Source organism: Peromyscus eremicus, chromosome 16_21 (assembly GCF_949786415.1).
Source record: "Peromyscus eremicus chromosome 16_21, PerEre_H2_v1, whole genome shotgun sequence".
Taxonomy (NCBI): domain Eukaryota; kingdom Metazoa; phylum Chordata; class Mammalia; order Rodentia; family Cricetidae; genus Peromyscus; species Peromyscus eremicus.
This window is the reverse complement of record NC_081432.1, coordinates 610,630-622,956: the sequence shown is the minus strand read 5'-3', so window position 1 is coordinate 622,956 and position 12,327 is coordinate 610,630. Positions and strand designations below refer to the sequence as shown.

Here is a 12,327-nt window from a genome sequence, read left to right as displayed (position 1 = left end):
CCTGACTATTATGAATACAGCACATGGACATGGATGTACAAGTATCTTTGCAGTAGGATGTAGTATCCTTTGTGTATATCCCAGGATCAGTCTGTTTGGGTCACATGGTGATTCTTCGATTTCTCTAGAAATAACAGACTGATTTTCATAGTGGCTGCATCAGTTTACATCCCTCCAACATCCTTCACCAGCATTTGTTGCCATCTTCTTTCTTAATGATGGCCATTTTGTCTGGGGTGAGATAGATCTTGAAGAAGTTTTAATTTCTATTTTCTTGATAGGGATTGAAATCGAACACTTTAAAAATATTTATTGGTTATTTGTATCTTTTCTTCTGAGAAATGTCTATTTAGGCAATTGGTCCATTTATTGATTTGTAGAGATTGTTTTTGTGGTTAACTTTTGCAGTCCTTTACATATTCTAGATACTAACCCTTTGCCTGAAGCATAGCTGGAGAATATTTCCTCCCATTCTGTAGGGTCTGTTGATAGCATCTTTGTTGTGCAGAATATTCTAATTTCATGTAATAACATTTGTCAATTATTGGGTGAAACCTTTCTTTTTAAAGTGTCAGTGCTTGAGATGAGTCCATTGGCTCCTATTCTCCTCAAGTTAGAAACTTTCAAGTCTTTTTACTCACCAGGAGATGTCTGCCTGGTGGAGTATTTAAAAGATGCTCCCTATTAGATCCAACTTAAGAAATGAAAAGAAAATTGCTTCAAAATGTAAATGCTTGCAGCTAGAAAATATGGTAGGCTGGTATACTAATCAAAAATCAATAAATAAAAAGAAATGATTATTAATAATATAGTAAATTAAAAGATATTTGATCACAGTTCACAACAGACACTTAGGATTGTTATTTAACATATTAATGGGTAGATGATACCAAATATTTGAGAAGGCGCCATGGAATACAATGTCTTACTCTCAACATACTTTGATTTTGAAAAGAAAATCCATGGCCAAAAAGACTGGTCTACATGAATGGTAGTGCTGTGCAATAGCTGTCCTTTCTTCTCTTTTATTAATTTTAAATAAATTTATTTTTTGTACTTTGTTCATTTATTTTACATACTGACCACATTTCCCCTCCCTCCTCTCCTCCAGTTCCCTTTCTTCTCACTCCCATCTACCCGTTCCCCTCCTCTCCTCCTTCATCTCCATTCAGAAAGGGGCAGGCTTCCTATGGGCTTCAACAAAGCATGGCACATCAATTTGAGGTAGGACCAAGCTCCTTCCCCATGTGTCATGCCTGGGCAAGGTAATCCAGCATGGGGAACAGGTTCCCAAAAGCCACTAAGCACCAGGGACAGGTCCTTATCTCACTTTTAGGAGGCTTACAAACAGACCAAGTTACACAACTGTCACACACATGCAGAGGGCCTAGGTTGGTCCCATGCTGGTTCCTTAACTATTAGTCCAGAGTCCATGTGCTCTGATGAACTCAGATCAGCTGTCTCTGTGGGTTCCCCCATCATGACCTTGATACACCTGGGTCATACAATCTGTCTTCTCTTTCTTCAGGAGGACTCCTGGAGCTCAGCCCAGTGCTTGGCTGTGGATCTCTGCATCTGCTTCCATCAGTTACTGAATAAAGGCTCTCTAATGACAATTAGGGTAGTCACCAATCTTATAGTAGAAGGCCAGTTCAGGCACCCTCTCCACTATTACTAGGAGTTTTAGCTGGAGCCATTCTTGTGGATCCCTGGGAATTTCCCTGGCACCAGGTTTCTCCCTGTGTTTTCTTTTAAGTGATGTCAAATCAAACCTCAGTCACCAAATTTCTCCTCCTGGGAGTGACAGACATACAAGAATTGAATCCCATTCTCTTTGCTATTTTCTTCACCATCTATTTTGTCAATATAACTGGGAATGGAGCCATCCTTATGATCATCATTTCGGATCCAAGACTCCACTCACCTATGTATTTCTTCCTGGGAAACCTAGCATGTCTAGATATTTGCTTCTCCACTGTGACAGTGCCAAAGATGCTAGAGAACTTCCTTTCCACAAGCAAAACAATTTCCTTTCTGGGATGCATAACACAGCTTCATTTCTTCCATTTTCTGGGTAGCACAGAAGCTCTGCTGCTGCCAGTGATGGCATTTGATCGCTTTGTGGCTATCTGCAAACCACTTCACTATTCAGTCATCATGAAAAACCAGCTCTGTATTCAGATGACTGTTACTATCTGGACCATTGGCTTTTTACATGCCTTGCTTCACTCTGTAATGACATCTCGTTTGAGCTTCTGTGGTTCGAATCATATCCATCATTTCTTCTGTGATGTTAAACCATTGCTAGATCTGGCCTGTGGAGACACTGAGCTCAACCTTTGGCTGCTCAACACTGTAACAGGCACCATTGCCCTCAGTCCCTTCTTTCTGACATTTCTCTCCTATTTCTACATTATCACATATCTTTTCCTCAAGACCCGTTCTTGCAGCATGCTCCACAAAGCACTGTCCACTTGTGCCTCTCACTTCATGGTTGTTATTCTGCTCTATGTTCCTGTTCTTTTTATTTACATCCGTCCCTCCTCAGGCAGCGCTCTGGATCAGGACCGGGTCATTGCCATCATGTACAGTGTAGTCACTCCTGCTCTCAATCCACTCATCTACACCTTGAGAAACAAGGAAGTGAGGGGTGCATTGAATAGGAAGATGAGAAGATGGCTCCAACTTGAAGAGATCTAAAGAACTCTTCTGAGGCATAAATTAACCAGGCAATGAAAAAGATTGGAAACAGCTATATTTCTCAATTTTAAGACTGTATATTATTGAGAAAATTAGACAACAAAAAATATATAGGAAAACTCTGTGGTGGTATGAAACAGTATTTCTCAGATAATACAAGGGAAACTTCATCAATGTATGGCTCTAGCTACAGAATCCTTCTGAATTTGTTTGAGAATGTCAGTTGATAATCTTAGCTTGTGATATATTCAAATATATTATCACATTTAATTAGGTTTAGAAATATGTCTGTAACATCCATTTTTTGAGATAAATAAGTAGTACTTGTTTGTTTATCTGTGTGGACCATTTTGGTCAATACATATTAGTGGGGAGAATAAAGTTATTATGCTTCTTTCCATTTTATTAAAAGTAGATTCTTTTCCTCTACAATATATCCTGATTACAGTTGCCCCTACTTCTACTCCTCCCAAACATCCCTCCCCTCCAGATCCACTCCCTTTATGCTTATTTTTAGAAAAGAACAGTCTTCTAGAGATAACAACCAAACCTGACAAAATAAAACATAAGATAAAACCAATACATCACATTGAAGGTGAACAAGGCAACCCAACAGAAGGAAAAGAGCCCTAAGAGAAGTCAGAGAAGTGGAGGGATTTGGTAGAGACATCTCAATTATATCTGTGTATTCCAAGGAAACTCTCTTTGCATAATGTCTGACTGTGGGTTTTTTTTTTATCTGTTCCTGTTTGCTGCAGAAGGAAGGTTAACCAATGACGAATGAATAAGGCACTCATGTATGAGTATGGCAGAGTATCATTAGGAGTCATTTTATTGATTATTTATTTTAGACCAGTAATGCTTGGCTTTACCTTAGGTCTGTAAGATATCTAGTCTCTGGTTCTTGGTCACCAAAGCAGTGTCCAGCATGGGTTCTGTCTTGTGGAGTGTGCCTTAAGTCAAATCAGACACTGGTTGAATACTTCCACAAGTTCTGTGCTACCATTGCCCTAGCATTTGCAGGCAGGACAGATTGTAGGTCAAAGGCTTTGTGGCTGCTTTGGTGTTTATGTTTTTCTTTAGGTAGCCTGCAGAGTACCTTCCTACACCAAAGACACTAGAAGATGGGGTGAAGGCTCCATTTAGGCACCAGTTGGACTTCTCAGTGCTCAATGAGTTGTGTGGGTGTTGTCCCTGGCAATGTGGCCATGGGTCAGTTTGTGGAGAGCAACCTATTGTATAAGCAATAGTCTGGATTGTTTGGTGTTTTCCATGGGACCACCTTGGCCAACAACTAAATTGATTTTAACCCTGTTCCACTATTAGAAGCCTCATTTGGGTGCCGGAGATGATCAATTGGGACTCTATCTTCCCCATTATTAGGATCCCTCATTAGGATTGCTTTCATATATTTTTTAAAAAAGTTTCCACTGCACTAGGCTTCCATATCATCCCTTCAAATACTCCTCTATTCTAGTGTTCTCTCCTCACATCTCCTCCCTCAACCCTATCTCCGTTTCCTCTATCCAATTGATCCTCCAGTAATCATCCTCATTCACCCCCCAGTCCACCCATAAAATCTATTCTGTTTTCCCCTAATAGGGATGTCCATGCGTTCTTCCAGTCCCTTCCTCTTTATTTAAGCTCTCTGGGTCTATGGATGTATATTTGTTATCACTTATTTAATGGCAAATATCCACATATAAGTCAATACATACTATATTTATCATTCTTGATCTGGGTTACCTCAGCCAGAATGATTTTTTTCTAGCTTCATCCATTTGCCTAAAAATTTCATTATGTCATTTTTTTAAAAAAAATAGATGAGTAGTACTTTATTGTTAAATATACTACATTTTCTTTATCAGTTCTTTTATTGAGGGACATCAAGATTGTTTCTAGTTTCTGGCTATTATTAATAGAGTAGCAATGAACGTGGTTGAGCAAGCGTCCTTGTGGTAGGATGGAGCCACGTTTGGACATATGTCCTAGAGTTGTATAGCTGGATCTTGAAGTAGATTGATTCCCAATTTTCTGAGGACCCACCATATTGATTTCCACAGTGATGGTACAAGTTTGCACTTCCGCCAGCAATGATGTAGTATTCTCTTTGCTCCAAATCCATTTCAGCATGAATGTCACTTGGGTTATTGATCTTAGCCATTCTGACTGGTATAAGATGGAATCCCAAAGGATTTTTGCATTTAATTTCCTTAATGGGATATCAACCATCCAGTTTGGCTAGCACCATTTGGTGAAGAAGCTATCTTTTTGTGTGTGTATTTGTATCTTCTTTATTAAAAAAATCAGCTGTCCAGAGGTGGATGGATTTATTTTTGGGTCTTCAATGTGAATCCATTGATCAATGTGTCAGTTTTTATGACAATACCATGCAGTTTTTATTATTACAGATTTGTAGCACAACTTAAAATCAGGAATGGTGACACATCTGGCAGTTCTTTTATTGTTCAGGATTGTTTTAGCTATCCTTGTTTTTCTGATTTTCCACATGAAGTTGAGAATTATCCTTTCATGATACGTGAAGAACTGTGTTGTAATTTTGATGGAAATTGCATTGAATCTCTAGAGTTCTTTTGGTAGGATGGCCATTTTTACTATATTAATGCTACCCATCCATGAGCATGGGAGATCTTTCCATCTTCTCATATCTTCTTCAATGTTTGAAAAAGACTTGAAGATTTTAATCATATAAGTCTTTCACTTGCTTGGTTAGAGTTACTCCAAGATACTTCATATTATTTGTGGCCACTGTGAAAGGTATTGTTTCCTTGATTTCTTTCTCAGCCTGTTTGTTGTTTGTATATAGGAAGGAGGGCTACTGATTTTTTTGAGTTAATCTTGTATTTGACCACTTTGCTGAAGGTGTTTATCAGATGTAGGAGCTCACCATAGAATTTTTGGGGTGGCTTATTTATACTATCATATCATCTGTAGATAGTGATATTTTTATTTCTTCCTCTCCAATTTGCATCCCCTTGATATCCTTCAGTTATCTTATTGTTCTTGTTAAGACTTCAAGTATTATATTAAATAGATATGAAGAGAGTGGCCAGCCTTGTCTTGTTCCTGATTTTAGTGGATGCTTTGAGTTTCTCTCCATTTAATTTGATGTTGGTAATTTGCTTGCTGTAAATTGCCTTTATTACGTTTAGGTATATCCCTTATATCCCTAATCTCTGCAGGGCTTTTATAATGAAGGGGTGTTGGATTTTGTGAAAGGCTTTTTCAGCATTTAATGAGGTGATCATGTGTTTTTCTTCATTCTTTCAATGTGTTTATATGGTGGATTACATTGACAGAATTTCACATGTTAAACCATCACTGCATCTCTGGGATGAAGTCTACTTTTTCATGGTAGATCATTTTTTTTTAAAATATGCTCTTGGATTCTGTTTGCCAGAATTTTATTGAGTATTTTTGGATCAATGTTCATGAGGGAGATTGGTCTGTAATTTTCTTTGTTGCATCTTTGTGTGGTTTGGGTATCAGGGTAACTGTAAGCTCATAAATAGAATTTGGCAATGTTCCTTTAGTTTCTATTGTGTGGAACAATTTGAGGAATATTGGTGGTATTAGCTCTTCTGTGAAATTCTGGTAGAATTCTGCACAGGTTTTTTGAAGTATGACTTAATGATTTTTTGGATTTTCTCAGTGTCTATTGTTATGCCCCCATTTTCATCTCTGATTTTGTTAATTTGGATATTCTCTCTCTGCCTTTTGGTTTGGGTAAGAATTTGTCTGTCTTGTTGCTTTTCTCAAAGAACAAACTCTTTTTTTTTTAAATAAACTTTATTCAGTAAAAGAGAGGGAGGAGGGATCACAGGGGCAAGTGAGGTCAAGATCATAATGAGGAAAACCACAGAGATAGCTGAACCAAGCTGGTGGGAGCTCATGGACTCTGGCCTGTCAGCTGGGGAACATGCATGGGACCAAACTAGACCCTCTGAATGTGGGCAACAGTTATGTGGCTAGATCTGTTTGGGGAGCCCTGGAAATAAGACCAGGATTTATCATGGGTGCATGAAATGGCTTTTGGAACACATTCTCTAGGATAGAATATCTTGCTCAGCCTTGACACGGGGGCGGGGGTGGTGGTGGTGGAGAGTTGGACTTGTCTCAATTTAGTATGCCAGACTTAGAACAAACTCTTTGATTCATCGATTCTTTGTATTGTTCTCTTTGTTTCTTTTCCATTGATTCCAGTTCTCAGTTTGATTATTTCTTTTCTTTTTTTTTTTGGTGTGGTTTTTCAAGACAGGGTTTCTCTGTGTAGCTTTGCGCCTTTCCTGGAACTCACTTGGTAGCCCAGGCTGGCCTCGAACTCACAGAGATCCACCTGGCTCTGCCTCCCGAGGGCTGGGATTAAAGGCGTGCGCCACCACCGCCCAGCGCTTGATTATTTCTTGCTGTCTGCTCCTCTTGCTTGTGTTTGCTTCTTTTTGTTGTAGAGATTTAAGGTGTGCTGTTAAGTTGCTGGTATGAGAACTCTTCAATTTCTTTATGAAGGCACTTGGTGCTATGAAGTTGCCCCTTAGCACAGCTCTCATTGTGTCCCATAGGTTTGGTATGTTGTGCATTCATTTTTATTGAATTCTGGGAAGGCTCTAATTTCTTTCCTTCTTTCTGCCTTGATCCAGTAGTCATTCAGTAGAGAGTTGATCAGTTTGTAGGCTTTCTGTTCTTTCTGTTGTTGTTGAAATCCATCTTTAATCTGTGGTGGTCTGATAGGATACAGGGGTTTATTCCAATTTTCTTGTATCTGTTGAGACTTGCTTTGTGTCAGAATATGTGATCAGTTTTGGAGGAAGTTCCATGAGGTGTTGAGAAAAAATTCTATTCTTTTGTGTTTGGCTGAATGCTCTGTAGATATTTATTAGGTCCATTTGTTTCATAATATCTGTTAACTCCCTTATTTCTCCATTTACTTTTTTTCTGGATGTCCTTTCCACTGGTGAGACAGGACATTTAAGTCTCCCCTTATGTGTGGGGTTCATTGTGTGATTTAAGCTTTAGTCATGTTGTTTTTACATGTGTGGGTGCCCTTGCATTTGGCCATATTGTTCAGAATTGAGACATCATTTTGGTGGGTTTTTCTTTGATGAGTATGCAATGCCTTTCCACATTTTTTGATTGATTTTGTTTGGAAGTCTGTAGCATGGATTATTAGAAAGTCTTATTAAAAAAAATAAAACCTGAAGCCAGGTATTCGAGTGAATGCTGGAAGATCAGAGAAGCAGAACAAGCCACAGCTTCCTCATCTTGCCATTTCCTCAGCTAATCCTGTTTCCTCAGACTGGAAGCTTCTGTGTCCTCATCTAAATGGATCGCAGATGAACTGTGCTGCTCAAAAGCCTAAAAGCTTAACAAAGGCTCTAGTTCCTGGTTTTCATGCCTCATATACCTTTCTGCTCCTGCCATCACTTCCTGAGATTAAAGGCATGTGTCACCATGCCTGGCTGTTTCCAGTGTGGCTTTGAACTCACAGAGAATCATGTGGATCTCTGCCTCTGGAATGCTAGGATTAAAGGCTTGTGCTACCACTGCCTAACCTCTATGTTTAATATTGTAGCTGTTCTGTTCTCTGACCCCAGATAAGTTTATTAGGGTGCACAATATTTTAGGGAACACAATATCACCACAGAAGTCCATTTTCTAAGATATTACAATAGCTGTTTCAGCTTGCTTCTTGGGCCCATTTGCTTGGAAAATCTTTTCCCAACCCTTTACTCTGAAGTAATGTCTACCTTCGATGCTGAGGTGTGTTTCTTGGATGAAATCTGTTTTCGAATCCATTCTGGTAGCCTGTGTTTTTTAATTGGGGTATTGAGTCAATTGATATTGAGAGATAGTCATGACTAATGAATGTTATATGTTATATTGCTGTTGTTGGTAGTGTGTGTGTGTGTGTGTGTGTGTGTGTGTGTGTGTGTTGTTCCTTTCTTTTGGTTTTGCTGGTGTGAGATTATTTATTCCCTGCATATTCATGGATGTAGTTAGCCTCCTTGTTATGGAGTTTTTCTTCTAGTACCTTCTGTAGGGCTGGATTTGTGGATAGATATTGTTTAAATATGACTTTGTCAAGGACTATCTTGCTTTTTTTCCATATATGGTGATTAAAAGTTTTACTGGTATAGTAGTCTGGGTTGGCATCTGTGGCCTCTTAGAGTCTGCAAGACATCTGTCCAGCCCTTCTAGCTTTTAGTCTACATTGAGAAGTTGTGTGTAATTCCAAGAGGTCTGCCTTTATATGTTACTTGGCATTTCCACCTTGTAGCCTCTAACATTCTTTCTTTGTTCTGTATGTTTAGTATTTTGATTATTATGTGCTGGGGTGGGGTTTTATTTCCTGATCCAATCTATTTGGTGTTCTGTAAGCTTCTTGTACCTTTATAGGCATGTCCTTTTTAAGGTTAAGAAAATTTTCTTTTATAATTTTATTAGAAGTATTTTCTGGGTCTGTGAGCTGAGATTCTTCTCCTTCTTTGATTTCTATTATTCTTAGGTTGGGTATTTTCATAGTTTCTCAGATTTCCTAGATGTTTTGTGTCAGATTTTTTTATAGATTTAACATTTTCTTTGACCAATGTATCAATTTCTTCTATTGTATCTTCTATGCCTGAGATTCTCTCTTCCATCTCTTGAAGTATGCTGGTGATAATTGCATCTCTTGTTCCCATTTTCTTACTTAGATTTTCCATTTCCAGAACTCTATCAGTTTGTCTTTTCTTTGTATCTTCTCTTTACATTTTCAGGTCTTGAACAGGTTTATTCAATTCCTTCATCTGTTTGTCTGTTTGGCTTTCTTTAAGGGATTTATTTATTTACTCCAATTGTTTGCTTGTGTTTTTTTTTAAGGAATCTATTCATTTCTTCCTTAGGGAGCTCTATCATCTTCATAAAGTTGGTTTTAAGGATTTTTTTTCTTGTGGTTCAGCTGTGTTGATTTATTCAGAGATTGCTGGAATAGGATAACTGGGCTCTGGTGGTGACATATTGGCCTGGCTCTTGTTGATTGTGTTCTCATGCTGGCTTCTAGGCATCTGAGTTTGGGGTAATTGGACATTTAGGTGCTGTGTTATTCAGGGTTCTCTAGAGTCACAGAACTTATAAAATTTATCACTCTCTTTATATATACATATATATGGATATATACATATATATATATATATATACATACACACACACATATATATATTATTTATGGGAATTTATTGAAGTGACTTATAGGCTTCAGTCCAACAATGGCTAGGTGTGAATGGAACGTCTAAGAATCTAGTAGTTTCTGAGTCCCATAAGACTGGCTGTCTCAGCTGGTCTTCTGTAAATGTTGAAGTACTGAAGAAGTAGGCTGCATTGCCAGTGAAGGAATGGATGTAATGACAAGGTGAGGGCAAGCAGGAGAAGAATGAATCATCCCTTCCTTCTTCCACTGTTCTTACATGAGCTTCCAGCAGAAAGTGTGACTCAGATTAAAGGTGTTCCTTCCCACCTCAAGATCTGAATTAAAGGCATGTGTCATCCTGCCTCAAGATCTGGATCAAAAGCCTGTGCCTTCCAGCCTCAAGATCCAGATCGAAGGCATGTCGTCTTCCCTCTTCAAGATCTGGATCACAAGTGTGCCCTCCATTTCTGGATTTTAGTTCATTCCAGATACAGTCAAGTTGTCAACCAAGAATAGCCATCACAATCTAGATGTTAATTTTTATACATATATAGTGGCAAATATTTTTCTCCTGTTCTACAAGCTGTATCTTTATTCAAGTAATTGATTCCTTTGCTGTAATTTCATTAGGTCCCATTTGCCAATTATTGATCTTATTTTTTGAGGAACTGGAGTCCTACCGAGAAAGTCCTCACCTATGCCTATAATCGTTAGTGTTGACAACTTGACAGCATCTAGAAATCAGCGGAGGGATGGACCTCTTTGGGGGTATGCCTTTGGGGTCTTAGGATAATTAGGTTAATTGACATGGAAAGACTCTTTCACTGTGGGCCATCCCTTCCCAGGGATCTTTGACTGTATAGAAAGCATAAAATGGGATGAACATAGGCATTCATCTTTCTCTGCTTCCTGACTATGGACACAGTGAGACTCTTGTTTCATGCTCCTGCTATGTTGACTACCCTCCAAGGATTGACCATACCCTTGAACTGTGAGCCAGTATAAACCATTTATCCTCTAAGTTATTTTTGATATTTTTAAATATCAAAATACAATTTTAAATACCCCAAATTATTAAGTTATGTTATTACAGAAACAGGAAACAAAAGTAAGACAACTTGTATCTTAAAGTGTGTCCCCTATTCTTTTCTCTAATTCTTTCAAAGTTTCACATCTTACATTGAGGTCTTTGACTTGAAATTTTTTTGAAGGGTAAGAAATATTATGTAGTTTTATTTTGCATATGGATACCTTGTTTTCCAAACACTATTTTTGTCCAATGTGCAGTTTTGACATGCTTGTAAAAAAATCAGTGGGTTTATATCAGGATCTTTTATTTTATACCACTGAATTATCTGTTTCTGAGTCAGTATTTGCTATTTTTTCCTATGGCTCTGTAGTATAACTTGAAATCAAGTATGGTAATATGTTCAGCACTATTATTTTTTTCATAGAATTGCTTTGTCCATGGGTCTTTTGTGGTTTCATATTCCTTTTAAGACATTTTTTCTATTTATGTGAATAAAGGTTTTGGAACTTTGATTTGGATTACATGGGATATCTAGTTTGCTTTTGGTAAGATAGCCATTTTTACAGTATTAATTCTTCCAATCCATTTGCATGGTTAACCTTTCCAGTTCCTAGTGTTTTTCTCAAATTCTTTCTTCAGTATTTTAGAGTTTAATTGTAGGGCTCTTTCACATTTTTGGTTAGGTTTACTCAAAGATACTTTTTTTGAGGCAATTATTAATGATGTTGTTTCAGTTTCTTTTCCTCAGAATGTTTGTTATTAGTATACAGGAAAGGTGTTTTTTTTATTGTTAATGTTGTATCCTTCTACTTTGCTGAAAATGTTTGTCAGCTCCAACAGCATTCTAATGGAGCATTTATGCTATCATTTATTTGAACCTTATCATCTGAAGATAAGCATATGTTCTTATTGGTACCTCTTTAATTTGCAAAGGAGACATTTTAATCAAGTGACCAGGCAGTCTACCAAATGGGAGAAAGATCTTTGCTAGCTGTACATTGACAAAAACTGAATAATAATAAGCCAGTCATTCAATTCAGTCAATAAAAACGAGCAGACAGTTCTCAGTAAATGGCATACAAATAGTCACTAAACATACAGTGAAGTATTCAGTTTCACTAGCCATTAAGGGAATGCAAATTAGAGCTACACCGAGATTCCATCTCACCCAAGTCAGGATGGCAATCATTAAAACAAAAAAACACAACACAATATGCTGGTGAGGACAAATAAGAACCATTATAAACTGCTGCTAGGAAAGTAAACTTGTTAAGAACTGGTTTTTAGCATAGAAAAGAAATTCACACTTAGCTATAATGGATTGGTGGCCCTGCCTTCATGAATTAACTTTACCAAGTGCATTAGATTTGTAAATGACACGAACTGCAATTTTAGGACTGTCTATCCTTTTTAT

At 37.8% G+C, this 12,327-nt stretch overlaps 1 protein-coding gene across 1 annotated transcript; it reads left to right on the top strand.

Annotated features, from left to right (window-relative positions):
- Positions 1–1,758: 1,758 nt before the first annotated feature.
- LOC131893848 (olfactory receptor 12D1-like) lies at positions 1,759–2,700 on the top strand. Its single transcript, XM_059243952.1, has one exon. The coding sequence runs from the start codon at positions 1,759–1,761 to the stop codon at positions 2,698–2,700; it is 942 nt and encodes a 313-aa protein (XP_059099935.1).
- The last annotated feature ends 9,627 nt before the right edge of the window (positions 2,701–12,327 follow it).

Excerpts from the sequence above, each read along its gene's own strand:
- LOC131893848 (XM_059243952.1), top strand. The coding sequence starts at position 1,759 with ATGTCAAATCAAACCTCAGTCACCAAATTTCTCCTCCTGGGAGTGACA.